Source organism: Sapajus apella, unplaced genomic scaffold (assembly GCF_009761245.1).
Source record: "Sapajus apella isolate SASKATOON/1434 unplaced genomic scaffold, GSC_monkey_1.0 scaffold17, whole genome shotgun sequence".
Taxonomy (NCBI): Eukaryota; Metazoa; Chordata; class Mammalia; order Primates; family Cebidae; genus Sapajus; species Sapajus apella.
This window is the reverse complement of record NW_022436957.1, coordinates 11348026-11370608: the sequence shown is the minus strand read 5'-3', so window position 1 is coordinate 11370608 and position 22583 is coordinate 11348026. Positions and strand designations below refer to the sequence as shown.

General features: G+C 38.1%; 1 protein-coding gene across 4 annotated transcripts in view; it reads right to left on the bottom strand.

Annotated features, from left to right (window-relative positions):
- The window catches only part of BMX (BMX non-receptor tyrosine kinase), a 57784-nt gene that overhangs the window by 2949 nt on the left and 32252 nt on the right, over positions 1-22583 (bottom strand). For all 4 annotated transcript variants that reach the window (XM_032285954.1, XM_032285957.1, XM_032285955.1 and 1 more), the window contains exons 12-18: positions 20222-20349; positions 18056-18130; positions 17191-17362; positions 11774-11990; positions 10839-10903; positions 7047-7165; positions 3644-3801 (exon numbers count right to left, since the gene is read on the bottom strand). In XM_032285954.1, the coding sequence (XP_032141845.1) occupies positions 3644-3801; positions 7047-7165; positions 10839-10903; positions 11774-11990; positions 17191-17362; positions 18056-18130; positions 20222-20349 (934 nt within the window). The remainder of the gene's footprint in view (positions 1-3643; positions 3802-7046; positions 7166-10838; positions 10904-11773; positions 11991-17190; positions 17363-18055; positions 18131-20221; positions 20350-22583) is intronic.

Below are 22583 nucleotides of genomic sequence, written 5' to 3'. Positions count from 1 at the left end.
GGCACAACATTTTTGTTTGTTGTTTTAAAAGTCTTTATTCATTTTTTCATCAGGGAAAAGGACAATCTCAATGTCAACTTGTCACCTAATCATAAATTTGAACTTCCAGGATTCACTAACCTGGACACTGCACCACCTGACAACATAACTTAAAAATGAACTTCCTTCCATTCCCTGAAGTTGCATAGCTGCATGTTGAATGAATAAACAGAATCCCTTCCAACAGCCAACATGGCATTTGGCGTAGGTGTAAGGACAAATAGCAAAACAGCAGAAAAAAAACCAAGAGCATTGTAACTTGATAGCCCAGCAAGTACAATCATTGTAACAAAGTTGTAGGCACCAAATTACAAAAGGGGCACTCATCAGCATAAGAAACTTACACCATTTTTGTGAGATCACCCGTTGTGTGAGGTCAATTACTCTGCCTATGAACATGCATGCCAATCCCAGTAGCTAACATTGAGGCAAAGGTCCCAAAATCCAACTAACTACACTGAATGCAAAATTCAAAGCTTTTCTTTATCTAGGTTCTCTGACACCTGGATATCAAATGGTTTCTTTTCAATGCACCAGGAGGTCCACTTTAATGACTCAGTCACATTTGGATTGACTAACACACCTAAGATACCTTTTCCACTATTCCTATGTCTGAATATGGAAATGTTTAACTTCTCAGTTCATGCACTAACTGTATTAAAAATTAGATCTACTATCATGACTTTTCCTAAACTCACACAGCATTAACAGTTAACTGTAATACAACTTCCTCAGAATGCCCAAACAGAAAATATTTTGTTCAGTCTTATGGTGGCTGTGAGAAAACAGAATACAACTAAATCTTATTTTGCCACTATTTCAAATTTTAATCTAACTTTTGACCAAGCTCATACCTTTCTGCCAAAATCCTTGAGTTATAACTACTTTCAATGCTCTTAAATCATAACTTCTACCAGTTTTACAGCGCCCTTTCTTGTGTGCATCTGAATTTTTAGCAAGAATTAAAGTCATGGTGTTATGATTACAAAGCTTTTTCTAGGTAACCACTGATTAAAACCAAAGTAATCCAAATGGCTTTCCAGAGACAGGAACGAAGCAAAAGGAGCTACTAACAATTTTACTACAATCCAGAATAAACGTGGTCTGCTAGAAAGCTTCCACTAATCACAACACTTATGTCTTCCTCTCAGGACAGTCTTCAGATAACCAGAGGGGAAAAAAACATTATTCAAGGGTGTGGTAGAAACTTCAGTTAACAGGGAGAAGATGAAGTCTTAAGAGCATAGAATGCATCTACAAATTGGGAAAGAGGGTGATGCTGGCTGGCTATTAAGGACCAGAGTTTCTCTCTATGGACTAATACTCCTTAAAAAATCAACTGTGCCTTAATTATTGCTTATTTAAAATTACATTTTTATAGAGCTATATAGCACCTGATGCAGAAAAGCAATTACATAAGGAAGCATTTATTTGAAGTTTAACATGAAATCATTCGAATAAAATGTATATAAACAAATCCATATTGAGTCATAACACAGATAGCAAAGGACAAAGTAAAAACAAAGAAAACTAATTGGCAGCTATATACAGTTGGACACAATTGTGTTGTGTACACTAGAGAGTCTTTTACAAAATAATCATCTTAGATCAACAGAAGACCAGTCTTCAATGTCGTCCTGCAAGATGGGTGACTTTACCATCTCCTCCTGTTTTCTCCAATGTTCTCCTTTAGTGTGGCTGGTAGTCGTTTTGGTGATTGCCACCCCCTCAAGATGCCTTGCCATAAGTACTCTGTTGGCCACTGTGGTCTGCATATCCCTATCCATATCCATAGTTCCCACAGTCAACATTTGGGGTAGAAAAAGATGGGGAAAACTTATATACTGTTCCAAATGCTATAGGGTAGGAAATTACAGAGTGCTCATATTCCAGGCAATAATTTAAGGCTAAATGAAAAAATATTGTTATGTGACTCTTCGAAAGTGGGAGTCTAGGCTCAGGTACAAGAGATGAGAAACTATTTAAGTTGTGTGTGTCAATTTGTTCTTAGCACCAAGCATACTGCCTGGTGCTTTGTAAATATATTAATAACTATATATTAACACAATATTAATACAAACAAATGGTACTGTGTACCAGGCACTGTCCGAAGGATTTATAATGTTAAAATTCATTCAATCAACACAAAAATCCTATGAGGTAAGTATTAATTTACAGTGAAGCACTGAAAAATAGGTTTGTACAGGTTCATATAACTAGTAAGTGATCAAGGAAGGATTCAACCCAGATATTCTGATGCCAGAACCCACAGGCTTCACCGCTACACCAATTTGCCTTTTACTAGTGAATGAATGAATACAGCATTAGGCACTTTGTCATTGAGGAAATACCATATAATGATTATGAACTATGGGCTCTTAGATTAACGTTCTCAAAAGCCTCCTTTTATCATGTGACTGCTGAAAAGTCTTCAGTGGCTCCTCATTGCCTATAAAAATCCGAACTTGCACTTGTCTGCTTGTTATTCACCCTTGTAGAACTTGAACCAGACCTACTCTTCCAAACTTAACCTCCAGCCCTTTCAACGATAGCACCAGCCTAGCATGCCATGCTCATTCCTGCCTCCACATCTTTGCTTGTGCTGTTCTCACCTGGACACGCTTTTACAATGTCTCCACTCACATATTTAGGAAATTTTGTAGAGATTTCCTGCTTCAGATCAGGTACCAATGCATTCAGGAAGCTGCTTTCTCTTAGGAAACTGCTTTCTCTTTCCTCTGAGCTCTTCTTGTATTAGGTTGGTGCAAAAGTAATTGCGTTTTTTTTACCATTGAAAGTTATGACAAAAACCTTGTCTTCCTAATTTGGGTAAATACAAGGCAAAAACCTTGTCTTTCTAATTTGGGCACATAATTATAAACTGCTTGGTGTTTTCAGTCTCACTGTTGTGGTGTGTTTGTGTGTGTGTGTGTGCGCGCGTGTGTGTATCAAGACTTTGAGTTCAGTGAGGGCACAAATGGAGCCTCATACTTCCTTAACAAACCTTCATTAGTTCTATGAACTTAGTGGATGCTTTGCAAATTAATTCCTGTCTTCCCCATAAGATACCCTTACCTTCTACCTGCGTGGAATGTTTTATTCATTGTTTGGGAGGCAGAGGGAGAGAAGACAGATAGTGTTCATGATGTGTTCTTTACGTGTGATTAGATGTTCTCTTCTACAAATTTTCTACTTGAGTAGCTCTATAGTATTGCAGTTAAGAACAGGGACCCTGGCACTAGCTAGCCTACCTCTTCCTAGCTATGTGACCTTGCGCAAGTCACTTAACCTTTCTGGGCCTTTGTTTACTCTTCTGTTAGTTTTAGCAATGATAATACTTACCTCAGTGTGTTTCCTGATGCATAAGTAAGTTAATATTTATAATGTTCTTAGAACACTGCTGGATATAAGTTGTTGAGTAAATTGTTTGGCACCTGCATTGCTTGTTTTAGATTGCAAACATTTTAGGACAGGGGCTGAGGACCATTTTCTCCTACTCTGTAGCAGGTGCTTCCCCTCAGAAAAGCTTTGTCGCAGTGGTGATGCAGTAATCACCCCGGACGTGCCTGGAACCCCTTCCAGCCCACCCAGGGGATACACTTGCCTCGTGCCAGCATCTGTACATGATCTGGTAGACGGTGTCCGATGCCAGGTGGGGCCGGTAGAGCCTGTGGCCCTGGGAGACCTTCAGAACCACCTGGGAGTTGTCATATAAGTCATAGGGCTGCTTCCCCAGGCTGAACACCTCCCACATCAGGATCCCTGCACCACACCAAAGGTGGCCCAGATAAAAAAAGGAAGAGAGCTGTTATCACCAAGTACAGGGTTTGTGGAGTCAGTTTCACACAACAGGCCAGGAAGGCTATGGGTCAGAGCGAGGAATCCCTGGGAAATGAGTCCCAGCGAAATGAGCGGGGCTTGGAAGGTGAGCCTGAGGTTTCTTCCCCGTGTTCCCTGATACCTGTACATCTGTGCTTGATGGAAAATGGGTGAATGGCAAGGGCAGCCACAGAGGAACTTCTTCGGGCCAAGATATAATTCTTGAGCTGCCCCTGGGAATTGGCTGGGATTTCATTCAGCCTCGGAGTGACAACTGCCTGTATAGTGAGCCCCTGCCCCAACCCTTGTGAATGAGTGATTGATGTCCTCACCCTTTCTGTCTCTGCTTTGGCAGCTGCATGCAACAATTTCGTTGTACAATCAGATTACCTTTCAGTGGAAATTTAAAGATAAAATCATTGACAACATTCTCCCTTCTATTGCTGCAGTGGTTCCTAATCTTATATGGGTCAGTAGCCCTTTTGGAAATCTGATGAAAGCCACTGGGCTTCCTTTTGGAAAAGTGAATACACAGCATTTTTGTGCTCAGTTTTAGGATGTTCGCAGTCCCCCAAAACTCATCCAGGAAATTGCAGACCCCAGGTTAAGAAATCTTGGTTCTAGTCATGGTGGTCAGGAGGGTGGCATTTGGGGTGAGTCAGTCATGGCCTTTGAAGTTGACTTCTGTCACTTACAGACTGGATGTTCCTTAACCCCTCTCAGCCACAGGTTCTCTGTCTATAACATGGGGTATTTGCACCTCATGGACTTGCTGTGAGGATTAAATAGGATAAAACACGTAGAGTGCTTAAAAGAGCACTGAGATGTTTCAAGTGCTCTCTCAATGGTGCCAATTGTGCTGTGCTGGCCAAGGTCAGAGAATTTCAACAGTCAGCCAGTTTCAAATATTTATAGTAAAGCGTCCTTACAAGATTTATGACTTTTTTTCTTTTAAAACACACAATCTAAAATAACCATCCAAAAGAATGCAGTTTCCTCATAACTTTCTCTTTGGAAGGCTACACACTTATTTCAAAATATCTGTGGGGCTCTTTTTGTGGGAATTGCTATCAGAAACCCTGATGCATTTTGGGTGTCGTCACTGGTATATATTGTTTATGAATGAAGTTAGTGTTTATAAACAGTCAAAAAATATCTGGGGCCAGCTTCTATTGCATACAGTAAATAATCAAGCTGAGTAATACTATTTTTTGGTCAAAACTAGCTGTAATTATTAAATAAAGGTGTTGATTTTTTGTATCATTTATAATTAATGTATGATTGTCAAAATTAATTTTTTTAAGACAGCATCCTGCTGTGTCACCCAGGCTGGAGTACAGTGGCACAATCTCAGCTCATTGTAACCTCCACCTCCCAGGTTTAAGTGATTCTCGTGCCTCAACCTCCCGAGTAGCTGGGGTTACAGGTGTGCACCACTGTGCCCGGATACTTTTGTGTTTTTAGTAGAGACAGATTTTGGCCATATTGGCTAGGCTGGTCTTGAACTCCTGGCCTCAAGTGATCTGCCTGCCTTGGCCTCTTAAAGTGTTGTGATTACAGGCATGAGCCACTGTACCTGGCCTCAAAACTAATTTTGGCAACAAGGTACAGAAGTTAATGAGCACAACATGGCATCAAGTATTTTCCAAAATGCTATCTTTGTGATTTTTTTCTTTTTCTGTATTTGATTATCTTTTTTTAAAAAAAAAACAATGAACAATGCCACTTTTACAAAGGGAATAGTTTTAAAAATTGTGTCACATAGAGAAACAAATGACTAATTGTTCCCCTTTTCAAAGACAGTCTTGTGGGTGACAAGCAGTAAATCAAATTATACTTATAAACAAAGGCATGAAGTAAGACTCATCACATTTGGATTACTTATCCTGGGTCCATCCAACAGTGATTAAAAGTAGCCTTGATATTCTCACAACATGGAAAAAATATCAGAAAATGTTATCACAATTTAAGAATTGTTTCCCTCTTCTGGCCAGGTGCGGTGGTTCACACCTGCAATCCCAGCACTTTGGGAGGCCAAGACAGGCAAATCAGCTGAGGTTGGGAGTTTGAGACCAGCCTGACCAACATGGCAAAACCTCGTCTCTACTAAAAATACAAAATTAGCTGGGCATGGTGGTGCATGCCTGTAATCCCAGCTACTCAGGAGGCTGAGGCAGAAGAATCGCTTGAGCCCAGGAGGGGGAGGTTGCAGTGAGCCGAGATTGCACCATTGCACTCCAGCCTGGGCAATAAGAGTGAAAGTCCATCTCAAAAAAAAAAAAATCGTTTCCCTTTTCTAATGACCTTTACTAAATTTTAATATAGATATCTTAGTATAAGAGTCAGCAAACTTCTTCTAAAAAGGCCCACATAGCGAGCATTTTAGATTTTTTGGGTCATGCAGTATCTGTGGCAACTACTCTACTCTGCTGTTGTAGCACAAAATGAGCCATAGACGATACATAAATGAATGGGCATGACTGTGTTCCAATAAAACTGTAGTTACAAAAACCAGCTGACCTGGCCTGTAAGTGACAGAAGTTGACTTCAAAGGCCATGTTGGTTGGTTTTTGTAACTAAAGTTTTATTGGACCCAAATCTAAAATATAAATTTTAACAGAGAGGAGACTATTTGAAACTAGGTACAAGCCAAAGAAAGTATCAAGTTGTGTGTGGTGTTCACACTAAGAATTGGTCAAGTTAGAAGGGAATGGCTATCACATTACTTTCATGCAGACAATCGATAACTCTTCAACTTTTTGGGCTTAGCAAAAACTCAAATTTAGCTTTCAATGACTCCTTTTAAAAAACTGTTTCAAATCTTCATTGGAAAAACTTTCATCCTCTTAGATGTTTCCAAAGACAAGGTCTTAACTGTGTTGCCCAGGCTGGACTTGAACTCCTGGGCTAAAATAATTCTTCCACCTCAACCTCTGAGTAGATTTATCCCCTTTGATTTTATGAGAAAGTGCTAGCAGGATGTAAATTACAAAACGTGTGGAAGACATCCTGATGCCAAACCCAAGACAATAAATCATCTTCTTCAACCACTTGCTTGTCTCAGGCTGTATGTGTAATTTTGTAAGTGTTCAAGGCCCTTTTAAAATGGACGTTGCTACTCTTGTGGTTTCCTGTTGTAGAAGTCATCTTACGAAACAGGGCCAGATCCTATGTGGCCACATCCTTACCGAATGCCCATATGTCTGACTTGCTGCTGTATTTGAAGTAATGAAACACCTCTGGAGCTGACCATTTGACTGGAAATTTTGTTCCGACTGAACTGACATACTGGTCATCAAGAACATACCTATGGGGAAAACACATCAACACAGACCTTAAGCTGTGGTGGTACAGGCTGATGAAGGACACAGAAGCCACCCAGGGTCTCAGTCGATTGCCTCAGCTTCTGGAACTTTTCCCTCCTTTCAATGTGTGGGCTTAGCTGGAGGCTGCTTATGATTTGTAAGCGTTTAAAAAATGATATCTAACTGAATAAGCAAAACCTGAAGGTAAAATGTTTGGTAAATATAAAAAAATACAAAAAAAGTAAAAATAAAATTACTTAGAAACCCACCCTAAAGATAATCTGTAATTCTATCACTCAAGGCACATTTTTGTTTGCACTTTCTGATCTTATTTCCCACATATATAAGTTGAACAAAATTGGGTTTCTGTTATATTGAGATTTGCTTTTATTTTTCCTTTAAAGGTATATCATGAGCATTTTTCTACATGGTTACATTTCTACTGCAGCATCATGTTTAAAAACTGAATAATATTCCCTCTTATTATTCCTTCTTATGGAAGGAGTTAAACATAATTTGTTTAGTTAGGTTGCTTCTAATCTTCTGCTGTTATGAATAATGATGAACAAATATATTCTATGGAGATATCAAAACCAAAATATATGTTCAAGAATGTTCACTAAACTCCTTGTTTGTAATAATGATAAAATGAAAGCAACCTCAATGTTCTCCATATTGAGGAGTAATTAAATATATTATGGCACATTAATACAATAGAATAGCATGTAGTCATTAAAAGATGAGATAACTCTTCCTTACCAAGATACAAAGATGCTCATGGTATATGGTTATGTACAAAAGCAAGTGTGTATAATGTAATTCCATTGTTTTGTGGAAACAAATAGTAAATGTGCATATTTGTGTATATGATTGGATACACTTAAGAATGAGGTCTGAAAGGATACCCATCAAACATTGGAGCAGTGGTACTCCTAGCACTGAAAATGAGGGGCAAATTCCGTCAGAGTAGGTAGCTAGGCAGACAAGAGCAGGGCAGGAGAGGTCCCCCACCCCCAACCCAAGAATGTTAGGTGGCCATCACATGATAGGCAGTTGTTAACCATCTCTCTAAAATAATAGTTGGTCGCAGCTGGCTCCAGGGAAAGGCAGTCTCTCAATAGACAGAAAATACCTGAAGCTGGTGATCAACAGCTTCCTGATAAGATCTCAGTAGTTGGGCAACCGGGGTCAAACATGCACACTAAGAGGCAAAATGATGGAGTTTAACTGGTATATGACCTTCCTCTAGAAATACTCAACTGGTAAAAGAAAAATGCCTCAAATGAGCATGTGCACAACCTAAGTAAACACACTGTGCATGCTGCCCCTCCCAAGTGCTGGCAGGCTACTGCTCATACAGACAGCTTCCCCCAAGGGAAGAATCAGGGGAGAAGAGATGCAAACCCTTTAATTATGCCAATGTATGAAACCCAAAGCCAAAGGCCAAACAGGGAGTTGGATCTCTCAAGTTGCCCTCTTGGCCCTCTTCCAAGTCTACTTTACTTCCTTTCTACTCCAAAACTTTTTAATAAACTCTCACTCCTGCTCAAAAATTGCCTTAGTCTCTCACTCTGCCTTATGCCTCTCAGACGAATTCTTTCTTTTGAGGAGGCAAGAATTGACTTGATGCAGACCTGTATAGATTCACTGCTGCCAGCAATTCTACTTTCTACTTTGTACACTACTGCTATTTTTCTTATAATAAATACACATTATTAATAGTATTAATAAAAGAAAACATCATATATTTGCCCACAAAAACCACAACAAAAACAAACACATAAGAGACTCTTAATTAGAGAAAATAGAACAAGAGAAATTATGGCAATTGGAATTTTGGATATAATTTACACACCAAGTGTTTTAGAGATCTCACTGTAATTTAAAACAGCTGGTTGGAAAGATCATTATTTTAAATATTAATAGTATTAACAAACTACACTTTCGTAAGATTACATATAGTACCTTCGATATTTTCTCCCCAGAACCCCTTAGCTCCCCAGACACTACCAGATACCCAGACACTACCTTGGCACTCCTGGTTTGGGGATGCTTGTGGCTTAAACCTTCCTTCAAACTAGTAGGAGCAAATTAAGTCACAGGCATCTAATTGATGTGGCCACAGAGCTTCATAACCAATGGGCCCTGGTACATGGTTTCCAGGATCTCTTACTCAGAACAAGATCTGTTGTCTCGCTTTTCTAAAGCTGCAGAGAATGTGACAGCATGTTCCCTGGATGCTGGCATAACAGCCAATATTCCTGCTTTTAGAGTAAAGGTGGGGATCAGTTCCCTTGACCTGGGAGCTTCTACCTGCTTTAAGGACCTGTGAGCAGATTTTTGTTTCTTGCCCTTGAGAAAGCTACACATTTGGAGTGTCAGTGTAAGGGACTCAGTGTATGGTGGTTGAAGTGATGGTAGCCAGTACACAACTAAAAGGACATCTTGCCAATATTTAGGGCTCCCAGAGGAATTACTGTGGCTTTCATGGTATGTGCCACAGGGGTCAAAAAGCACCCCCTAACCCTGAATTTTAGAGAAGACATTAAAAAATAGACCCTGTGGCATTTTAGGGTGATGTTTGCTAAATATAAACCTGGCCTTGCTCAACTCCTCAGATCTTTTTAAAACTGCATTATTCCTCTTCAGAATCACATGAGCTTATGTTGAGTCAACACAACTTTATAGTTGTATTTTGTCTCAATATCAGGGATATCTACTTACCCTCTAGATGAAACTGTGGGCATTTTGAGGGCAGAGACTATCCTATTCATATCAGTATCTCCTGCAGGACTGAGGTATTCAGTAGGCATTCAATAAATGTTGAATAGAAAGGATAATGTGTATGTCTTCATTTTCTACGTAAAACTATGAAAATTTTCTCTGAGACTTAAATAGTATTAGGATTCAGGATTAAGGTAAAAGAAGACATAAAAAAATTATCATAATAAAATAATTGTCCCAAATCATTAATTGATGGTAGAATGCCCACCAAGAGAATCTCAGAGTCTAGTTTTAAGCCTTACTTTGTGATGCAGAAAATCTAATGATGTGACAATAAAAATTTTCCTAGTGTGAATCCTCTGCTCATTTGAACATCAGGTTTTATGAAATGAAAAACAAAAAAAGCTAGCAAATCCTTGATTGAGTTAACAAATTATAAATATTTATCCATTCATTTTTAATGGCTGAATGGTACGCCAAAATGATTGAGGGGATGGACACCCCATTCTCCATGATGTGATTATTTCACATTGCATGCCTATATCAAAACATCACATGTACCCCATAAATATATGCACCTACTATATACCCACAAAAATTAAAAATAAAAAATGTAAAAGAAAGTAAAAAAATCAAATAATGTGGATGTAACATATGTATTTAAATTTAGGATCTTTCATAGAATTTATTTAGAAGTTTAGAAGGTATCAGATTGTTGAAGGAACTAAAAGTGACTTCAGATAATTTGTGAAGAACAATCCCATCTTAGAAGTGAAGAAATGAGGTGAAACATGTTTCACAGGTAGTGAGAAGCAGTATGGCAGGGATTTAGGTTTCTAAGCCCCTAACTCAGAACACCTGCTATATCCCCACAAGGCCTTCAATTATGATGGTGTTCAAATGTGAGTGGAAATCCCCCTTTCATTGGTTGCCCTTTTGGAATTGGCTTACCTTGTCATTCCAAAGTCAGATACTTTCACAGAGAGATCACTGTCCACCAAGCAGTTACGAGCAGCCTTTAAAGGAAAAACAAAATCACCAAGTAGTGAAGGTGACCAAGAATCTCCTGACACAGTCAGACATTTTCCTCCTCTTCATTAGAATTCTCATCAAAATCTAAGATTACCTAGCACAACCCCCAAATGCTTTAGAGTTGTCTTTTCTTTCCTTTGCAATTTTCAATTTTTCAAAATAAAAATGTTCTCCCATGAGTACTTTCAACCAAGCATCCATCCTTGTCAAACAACATGAAAAGATATTACACCTTAAACACAGAATCTTAGCTTATTGAGGAAAGATGATAAATTTCTACAATCTCCCTTTTCACCACCAGATACTGTGCATTCACATCTCTTTGAAGTCATAAACGTTGCACCTGCAATTTAGGGAATGTGCTGGCCTAGTGTGCATGCAGGTCTACTGTTCAGCGCAAGAAAATCTCTAAAGATAAATCCCAGTGATACCAAACACAGCACTCCCCACTCCCATCCTGATCCAAAGACACACAAATTTTATTTATTTATTTATTTCATTTTCAGTTATTGCATCAAATGACTGCTTTAGAAGTAAGCCCTTCCTGAAATAAAGATCAAGTTGGGTTTAATGTTTCTGAGAAACACTAAATTGGCCAAAGTCTTTCCTTTCCATCTGTTCTCCTTCATACCACAATGCAGCTGTGTAGATCTTAACAACTTATTTTATTCTCATTGTTCTTTCCATACTTCAAATCTTTTTACATTGATTTTTGTAACAATGTCATCTGCTTAAGCAAGTCCTAAGTGAACAAAGTAAAAGTGAAGATGCCCTTCTTGCCTTCCCTACCAGTGACCCCATCCCCAGAAGTGGGAGCCATTTTCCAATGGCCAAATTCCAAAGGTTTTGCTTACCAAGTCCCTGTGTATGAATTGGTGGCTCTCCAAGAATGCCATGCCTTCACAAACATCGTAGCACATTTCTAAGAGCTGGGAAGGTTCAAGTCCTTTTCCGTAACTCTTCAGGTAATTCAGCAGGCAGCCATTGGTTATATATTCAGTTACTATGTATATGGGGTATTCCTTTGAACACACTCCATAGAATTTAACCAGCTTGGGATGGTTGAGTTTCCTGGAAATAACAGATTTTCAAATTTCAATGCTTCACACTCCATTTTCTACATGTGTTGAAAAAGAGTTGCTCTCAGATTTGTTTGTTTTAATTTCTCCCCTTTTCACTTAAACAGAGAAAGAGAGGGAAAAGTTTAGGATCTTATATTATAATTACAATTAGCTTTGGAGGCAAAAAAAAAAAAATGCTGCCTCATATCAGATGTTGGTGACTCCAGCAGCAATTTAGCAGTTTGTGGATACTGTATTCAACTTTCCTACAGAGAATCAGGGTAGCAATGGTCTGTTGCACTGGAAACCCTGTTTAGTCTAATGGCATCTTGGGAACTTCCATGACTTATTTAGAAGAAGCCACACTCTAAGAACAATCACTTCCATTTTATTTACTTTCACATCTAAATATTTCATTCTAAAAAAAAGTATACCAGAATATGAAGGATATAGGTTAAATGAAAATATTGCCATGTTAGGGTAGTCAGATGAGGTTTTATTTTTCTTTCTTTTTTTAAAAAAATAATTTTACATTATTTTCATTATTTTTCAATAATAAATATATAAAACACCAGATGATGTAGCACTTTTGGTAGGTCATGATGGTATGGACATTTTTTTTCATGAGATAATTTTCATTTTATTATGGCAGGTGGTTTTACTGTACCTCTTCCCAGTGCCCTTTTTAAAATGAGGAAGTTAAGTACAAGAAAATGGAGGGTAATGTAGCTATGGGCTATTTATTTAGGAATCAGATGTTCCAGATGGAGAGTATTTAATCTTGCAATTGGAGAGTCCTTAGTACTTCTTATTAATTTAAGTAATATCAACCCTAAAGTTTGTACTAGCCTAGTGCTTAAAAGAAATCAAACAAACCTTCTTGTGAAGTGTGATTCTCTTATCATAATTACCTTTCTCATGATGTCTTTTCTCACCTCTCTTGATTTTTTTTTTCCATTTCTGAGATGCACAGGTTGAGCTAAATGTCTAACGGCATCTCTAGCAGTGTGCTGCCATATCACCTTTACCTCACACAGCTCATGAACTGCTGCTTTTACTCTTTTACTGTCTTCACGGTTAAGCATAAAGCTTTTGAAAGTACTTAGTAACTCCAATTACTCCTTCTTCTCCGTTTGACACTGTATTTCAGTGATTTGGACACATGTTTGCATTGGCATGTACTTTACTCTTAGATTCTGAGCTGACTCTGAGTGATCCATTGTACAAACAGTGCATTAGTGCAGTTGTTAATGAGTTTGGGGGTATTAGCCTTGCTGGGGAGATTAGTCTTTTGTCTGTAATTAATTTTGCTCAGTTTGTCATTTGTCTTTTAGTTTGCATAGGGTTTTTATTTTTTGTTGCCATGAGAAGTTGATTTTTAAAATTTTTAAAAATTTTACATTATACTTTAAGTTCTGGGATACATGTGCAGAATGTGCATGTTTGTTACATAGGTATACATGTGCCATGGTAGTTTGCTGCACCCATCCACCCGCCATCTACATTAGGTATTTCTCCTAATGCTATCCCTCCCCTACCCCCTCCCTGCCCCCCAACAGGCCCCAGTGTGTGATGTTCTCCTCCTTGTGTCCATGTGTTCTCATTGTTCAACTCCCACTTATGAGTGAGAACATGAGGTGTTTGGTTTTCTGTTTCTATGTTAGTTTGCTGAGAATGACGAAACCATCATCATCCATGTCCCTGCAAAGGACATGAATTCATTCTTTTTCACGGCTGGATAGTATTCCATGCTGTATAATGTGCCACATTTTCTTTATCCAGTCTATCATTGATGGGCATTTGGGTTGGTTCCAAGTCTTTGCTATGGTAAATAGTGCTGCAATAAACATATGTGTGCATGTGCATTTATAGTAGAATGATTTGTAATCCTTTGGGTATATACCCAGTAATGGGATTGCTGGGTCAGATGGTATTTCTGGTTTTAGATCCTTGAGGAATCGCCACACTGTCTTCCACAATGGTTGAACTAATTTACATCCCACCAACAGTGTAAAAGTGTTCCTATTTCTCCACATCCTCTCTAGCGTCTGTTGTTTCCTGACCTTTTAATGATCGCCATTCTAACTGGCATGAAATGTATCTCATTGTGGTTTTGATTTGCATTTCTCTAATGACCAGTGATGATGAGCTTTTTTTCATATGTTTGTTGCCCACATAAATGTCTTTTTGAGAAGGGACACTCAGTTTTTACAAGCTCATTAACTTGTTCTTATATGATCAATCTATTTTTTTTTTAACAATTTAAAGGATGATTATGTAATGTTGAAGTGTGTAAAGAAATCTAAATTTAACATGTGAACTTTTAAATATTTTAATAAGAATTTATTAAATTTTTAGTTATTTTATTCCTTCTTAGTTTAACTATAGGGACAATGCTTATCAAGTCACTCAAGGTGATGAGCTTGGGGGTGTTCATGTTTTAGCAGTTTGAGAGACCTGCATGGTACTCAACACTGTTCCCTTCAAAGGGAAAGCTTGTGATGGCACAAAGGTCCATCACCCAATAAAGGAATATTCCTTGAACAAATTCAGTCACTGCCCAGGTGGCTCAAAGTGGGGACACCATATTAACTGATACTCCCCAGATGATAGGCTTCAGTTGAACCCCTTTATTTGGGATTTGACATTTTCCTATTGTGGCACTGTTGGACATCATTCTTTGATTAGGTCAATTTTTTAAATGACTTATTGTGATTTTTTTATGGATACCAGCTCAGTAATGGCAAAAATATGTTTTAAAGTTATACCAAGACACAGGGGTTACACCATGAGCCTATAAGCATGAGAAAAATCTGGCAGAAAGTTTCTGCCAGACTTTTCTGTCCTATAAAAGGAGGATATCAAGGGCCCCCTCCCCAGTTTTATGACAATCCAATCACCAAAGGCACAATCAGTTACGTAATTGCAGGCACCAGTGCAAAATGAAAATGCAGGAATCCTTGTTTAAAAGTCACGAAGTATTATTTCAAGATGGCAACAGCAGAGCATTAAATCAAGCATAGGGCCCTTATTGGTACTGGGGGCCCTTGTAACTGTGCAGATCTCATATGCCCATGAAGCCAGCAGGGGCCAAAGCCTATATTCACATAGCATCTCTGCTTCCACATAATTATGGTAAAAGTGATTGTTCTGACTTTTTTGGTTTCTTTGGTTTTCATAAAAGAATGACTAATGAGGCCAGGTACAGTGGCTTATGCCTGTAATCCCAGCACTTTGGCAGGCCAAGGCAGGTGGATCACAAGGTCAAGAGATCGAGACCATCCTGGCCAATATGGTGAAATCCCATCTCTACTAAAAATACAAAAATTAGTCAGGCTTGGTGACATGTGCCTGTAGTCCCAGCTACTCGGGAGGCTGATGCAGGAGAATTGCTTGAACCCAGTAGGTGGAGGTTGCAGTGAGCCAAGATTGCACCACTGTACTCAGCCTGGTGACAAAGTGAGACTGTTTGAAAAAAAAGACTAAACAAATGGACCCTAGAATTTCTGCCTGGGTTTGTAGCTCCACTTTCCCCCCTCCCCCTGCTTTTTTTTGCCATGGAGTTTCACTGACACCAAGGCTGGAGTGCAGTGGCACGATATTGGCTCACTGCAATCTCTGCCTCCCAGGTTCAAGTGATTCCCCTGCCTCAGCCTCCCAAGTAGCTGGGACTACAGGCGCACAGCACCATGCCCAGCTAATTTTTGTATTTTTAGTAAAGATGGAGTTTCACCATATTGGTCAGGCTGGTCTTGAACTCCTGACCTCGTGACTTGTCCACCTTGGCCTCCCAAAGTGCTGGGATTATAGACGTAAGCCCCCACACCTTGCCTGCTTTTCCACTTTTATCAGCTTGCTGACTCTGGACAAGTTATTTAACATTTCTGTGCTTCAGTTTCCTGTAAAGCTAAGATAACAATGGTACAACCCTCATAGGTTTCTTATGGGGATTGAGTGAGTTAATATTGATAAAGTGCTTAGAGAAATGCCTGTAAACACTGTACAGTATAACTGTTTAAGTAAAAATTTTAAAAGTGCTCTCAATCTCTTGCAAGCTAGGATTTTAAAATTTCAACTATTTTTGACCAGAGACCTGCTATAACATCATTTTGCATACCATACTGATTGATTCTGTAAAAGTAGAGTGACCAACTGTCCTCATTTGCCTGGGGTTGAGAGGTTTCCTAGGACACAAGACTTCCAGTGCTAAAACCTCCTAGACCTTGGCAAACCGGAATGGTGGTCACTCTACAAAGTCTGATTTACTATTTTGTCAAGAAGAGGGAGAAATATATATATATATATATATATATATATATATATATATATGAGAGAGAGAGAGAGGGAGAGGGAAAGAGAACACATATGTATTGCCAAGAATTGAAGACTGTTGTGATGGGAGTTGAGACACATTAGGAAGAGTATTTTCATTTATCAGGTGAGAAGTAGGGTGAGAAAGGGATTTTTATTAGACTGTATTGAAGGTACCAAGAAGTAAAATGATATTGTTAGTAGAGCATTAGTTTTCAGTACTGCATTAGTTCTGGGTGGTAGCCCCAGTCTGGTCTTCATCCTACCATACACCTCCCCACAGGGCAAGGAGGCCACAGGGCCAAGGAGACATGCCTACTTAGAGCATATATGTCCCTTTCTCAGCCACCCTTGGAGAACCAGGACTCTGAAATCCCCTGTCCATGTAGTCCTGAGACCTCTTTCAGGACCTGTGCTGACTCTTCCTTGAGGGTCCTGCCCTCTTAAGGGTAAAGCATGCTACCCCTAGCCAAGATAATTAGCCACTAGATAATTGTTTGTGGGAGACAAAAAGGGAGCTTGTGTGTACTGAATGCTGTTTGCACATAACTACTGAGGCCCCTTATAGTGTAGGATGGAGTTGGGTGTGGGAGGAGAAGAGGGAGGGGTGGAGTTTGGAAGACCACAGGCCAGAGGCTGGTTTCTTTGTAGAGTCTTAGGAATTCTAAATCTGAATATGGCCTTTCAGGTTGTTTTGAAGGTATATTTGCCAAAGTAGGATCATAAGACTGATTTGATTTAACAGCCGGTTAGTTCAATTTATAACTTCTAAATATTTATGTCTATGAAACAGTATGTGGACTTTTGCTCCAGGCCTTGCAAAGGTTAAGGGCAGGCCTATTAGTGTTAATGTCCTCCCATGATGAGGGCTAAACAGCCATTCCTTGGGAAAAACTTACATCATAGTCTGGGCCTCCTGAAAGAATTCATCTTCCGACATGGAGCCCTCCTTGATCATCTTAACAGCAACATCATACTGCCCCTTCCACTTGCCCAGCTGGACCACTCCAAACTGGCCACTTCCCAGCTCCTTCAACAGGGTAATCTCTTCTCTTTTCAGTTCCCAGATTCCTAACAAGGCAAGACGGACATTCTTTAGGAAGAGCGTAGAAAGCTTTGGGTCTAACAGCCTCCCAAGTGATTTCCTCTCCAGTGGGAGTTTCACAGTGACATTATAAATAAGACTTTTTATTTTAAGTTAATAAATTAAAAAAAAACCCTTTATGATGAGGTCTGTGGCCATATGATAATGGGACCAGGACAACACTATTCTTGAAGTACCTACAGTTATTTGACAAGAAGGCTCAGAGTAAAAACAATTTGCCAACCAGAGGCATCTTGCAGAGGCTCAGCACCAAAATGTACTCGATGTCCTTAGGTTGGTGAAACATTGTTAGATATTTTTTTAATAAAACAAATTAAACTGTGATCTGTGTGGATGTGATCATCCTAACATACAAGGTTAAATACTGGCTCTGCTGAGTGGGCACAAAATCCAGGAAAAGGAAGGACAGACAATGGGGTGCTGGAAGCTAATGATGGAGTCTAATAAGAGAAAACAAATTGATGATCTTTTTGGTGGTGCTAGAAGCTTACAGATTTAGGTTGAGAGAACTTTTTTTAAAAAAAGAAATCCTTCCTGATAACAATCTGAACAGAGACCTCCTTCCTGTCTTTCCTCCTTTTATTTCCAGTAAATTAACCATATATTTCAACCAAAAATTATGGAAAATCAAGTTTAAGAGCCCAAGGATGTATCCATACCATTTCCCAGGGACACAGAGTCAGGGACCTTGTTGGCCTTTGTTGACACAGGGTGGCGGAGCCGTGTGATCATGCCTGCAATGGAATCAGCATCATATCATCACATCATTACGTCATATCCCTTCGCATTACATCATATCCCATCACGTTACATAACATTGGCTCACAACTAGTCTCTCTCCAAAGTAGCTGAAAAGGCAGAGTTAAGAATGTTGTGATGCAGAGAGAGAATCCATTCATGTTGTAGTTGTATTAATTTGCTTAACTTGACTAATTAGCTCAATGCAAAGCAAAAGTTAAATGAATAAAACACTGTATGTGATTTTTAAAAATCCCATAGAAATTAGTTGCTTGATGGAATCTTTTAAAATCCACCCCCTACTTTTTTGCTGTCTCTTTACAATCCAATACTTAAATATGTATAAACATAGCACATACATTTGACAAAAAGTTCAAGCAATACAGGGGATAAAAATAATAAGCCATATGAATTTTTAAAAACTGAGCCTATTACTAAGTTTCAATAAATGGTTATTTTAATTGTTTATATAGAGTTATGGTAAAGCTGGGTTAAAATAATTATAAAATTTAATAGTGGCTTGGAATAACCCATTAAAAATATATGTATATATGTTTTTTGCTTTAAATGTGAAATGCTCTCCAAGTCAGGGGACCTATCACACATGTACTTCTCCCCTCCTTCCTTTTTCTATATATTTGTCTGATTTTTATATGAGTAATCTCCAAATTTTTAAAATCCTTCACGTTTATCTTTTTTTTTTTTGTTTCTCTGCTTGATAAAAATCCTTCACCTTTAATCAGCTAAATTAATTAATTAATTAAAATGTAAAAACTAGTACATTTCTATAAAATATATATTTGGTGTGGATTATAAAAATACACTCACAAACAGAAAATGTAAGAGAATGAGGTAAAAATCCAAATCTAAACAGAAATCTTAATATTTTCTTCAGATATCCTGTGAAGATTTCTGTGCATCCTCTGCAGTGGAATCATTCCAGTTAGAGAGGTCTCTTTGTACAATACCTTTTCCAAAAGGTACTTCTGAGGTACTACAGGTTAAAATAAACAATTGAGGAAATTGGGGCAAAAGAAACACAACAGTAAGAACCAAAATGAAAGCCAGAAGTGAGGCCGATTCACCTACATGCATGCAATCAAGTCATATAAAGTAGAACAGATTTAATGCTGAGCTTATGGCTTATTTTTAATCACTGTTAGAAATTCATCCAATAACTGCTCTTAAGTGGCACTATTCTAGAAAACAGAGGGTATTTCTAGATGTATGTCCACCAGGCAAAAATTTAGAAGACTAATAGCACCCAGTGTTGATGAGGATGAGAAATTGTTGTTACTGGAATTGTACATTTCTGAAAAGCATTTGGCAATCTGTACATTTTAAGTATTCTTAGCCTTTGTCTCAGAAATTCCATTTCTAGGGATTTGGCCATAGAACCAGTCATATGGATGGACAGAGCTATGCATACAGAATTGTGCACAGAAACATCTATTATAGCATGAAAATATTGAACATGATCCAACTGCTAATCAATAGAGGGCTAGGTGAATAAATTATGGGATAACTATATGATAGAATTCTATGCACCTGTTAATTAGACCTAAGTAAGCTCTTTGTATTTGCATGAAAAGACCTCTAAGACATGTTGAGTAAAGAAAACAAGCTGAACAATATGTGTAGAATGATCTCATCTCTGTAAAAATGTAATATATATACATAATACATAATTTCTATTTTTATATGTAATAATTAGTAAGTGCTAGTATCAGCATGCAAAAAACCCTGTCATAATAGACAATTGGTCCATATATCCAATGATATCTATATTTCCCTAAAATTTAAATTTAGAATCCTCTTCCTTTTATACACAGAAAAACCCTACAAATATTTTTATAAAGAGAATTTCTCTTTCTAAGTCACCCAGTTTACTTAATTTCATTTTTTCTGGCATTATTTTATATTCCTGGAAATGTAAGTTAAAAATTATGATAGGCAAAGGACTTGAGAGCATTTTTCCTACTTTCATGGTTCCTTATATAATTAAGAATATTAGTAGGATCAGTAGTATCCAAGAAAATTGGTATTTATCAGCAAGGGCCCATAAAAGAAAAATTAAAATAAATTACCTGCGGAATTGTGTTGATGATAATGAATAAGCTTTGGAATGGAATCAAAACAGTAGTTTTCTGCCAGGTATAATTTGTTCTCAGCATTTGTATGCACATGGTAATGTTTGACAGTTCCTTTTTTATCGCTAATAAGAGAAAGAATGTTAGAACATTTTAAATAAACAATTGAAGCTTGATTAAGCAAGGGTCAAATAATTATTTTAGATGCATTTGCAAATTTTGGAGAGGGAAGTTACTGAGGGTTTCTCAGTCTTGATACCTGGTGTTTTTCTCAGTGTTGACATCTGGTGTAACCATAACAGTAATTATGGAAGACAGTTCTCTGAACTCAATCTATCTTTTTGTGCACATATAGAATTCATGTACAGTAAAATTCCACCTTTCCAGGCTTCTCCTCCCTTAGTAAGTGTATAAAATTGGAATCTTTCTTTGATAATCGAGAGGCTTGTAGTTCTTCAGGATCATTGTTCTGAACAGAAATTCTCTAATAGGTTAATAATGGAGGTGGAAATGAGGAAGGTAAAGGTAATTAGGCTGTTGGGTATTCTCACCCAAAACATGGGAGGGAGGTTCTTTTGGGAGTGAAGCATTCAGGATGAAGTAGGTGGGGATGTCTTTTAATTCCTCATGTGAACTTGTACCTTCTCCACATAAAACACTTTTTTCTTTCCCTCTGCTTTTACAAAATAATGTTGAATTGATGCATGTTGATTTAAGCTAATCAGGAATAATACACCTGTCTTAGATTGTAGCCAGTGACATAGTGATCAAGAATCAGGCTTTGAGTTCAGTTTTATCATTTGCTAGCTACCCTATGTGGTTATGCTTGGCATATAAGAAACAGTTAATAAACTGTTGCTGTATAGCAAACTAACATAGGAACAGAAAACCAAATGCCACATGTTCCTACTTGTAAGTGGGAGCTAAATGATGAGAACACATGGACACATAGTGGAAAACAGTAGACACTAAGGCCTACTTGAAGGTGGAGGGTGGAGGGTGGGAGGAGAAAGAGGAGCAGAAAAAATAACTATTGGATACCAGGCTTAGTACCTGGGTGATGAAATAGTCTCTATAAGAAACCCCTATGGCACAAATTTACCTATATAACAAACCTGCACATGTATCCATAAACTTAAAAGCGAAAAAAAATTAAAAATTGTTGTTGCAGCATCAACCAAGTAAAAATTGCAAGTACAAAAGGAGAAAGGGTTCTTCTCTTTGCTGCAAATGTTTAATCAGACTTTGGTGACAGCATAAAATTCACCGAAGGCCATTGATAAGGTTTCATAAAAGAGGGCTTTTGTAATCATTTCATTTTTTACCTATTTGCTGATTTATCTATCTGACTGCCTTAAAAAATGAATCTGGAGTCAAGAAACTTGACTAGGAGGACATCTGATACCAGGTTTGTCTGAAACTGCAGGGCCAGAGGGCCACAAAGCTTTTGATGCTCAGTAAACAAAGTCTTCTCCTGATTCTTACTAGGTTGGCTTTAGCCAGCATCCGGGTGTTACCAGGTGCAAAATAATATATGAGATACACTGGGGACATTGATTCTGGCATTAGAAAGTGCTGTTGGACAATTCAAAGTACATCCTGTTATCTCAAGTGTAGGTAGGCACTCTGTAAAAAATTTCAAAATAAAGTAACATTTCTATTACCTAATTATTATAAATCTACATGTATGCACTGTGGGGTAGGGCACATGGGGAAGGCACCAAGGCAGATGATCATTTGATTTAGCTGCTAAAAAAGGATTACACACATAGAAATTTTTAAAAGATCTTAATCAATATTTGACCAGATTCTCATTCCAAAACATTGGAGGTTCAGTGTAAACACAGAGGTGTAGATGAAGGAACATGACGTGGCTATTGGAAGCCCAGTTTCAAATTAGTCATTTATTAGCTCCAAATAGGTCTTTATAAGCTCTTTGAACTTCAATCCTCTCATCTGCAATATGGTGTAAATAAAAACAGATTTCCTATTTGCTTTGGAGGATGATTAGAAGGAAAAAAAAGAGCTAACTATCAATGAGAAAGTGGCTTGTAGAACTCTGGAGGAGGATTCTCATGATGATTTGCATGAGGTGACTGTGGGGTGTCTTTTATGCCCAAGTGTTAGGGTACAGGGAGTGGAGCAGGTAGAACTACTCTTCCCCAGCAGCAACAACAAAAATAATAGTAATTACTGTTAGTTTATTAAGTGCTTACTATGTGTCAGGCACTGTTCTGGATATAATATATGAATTAACTCACTTCACTCATGGAACGTAAAAATCATTATGTTCCCTTTTCAAATGTAAAGTTGAAGCACAGAGGTTAAGAAATTTGCTCAATGTCACAAAACCCTGAAA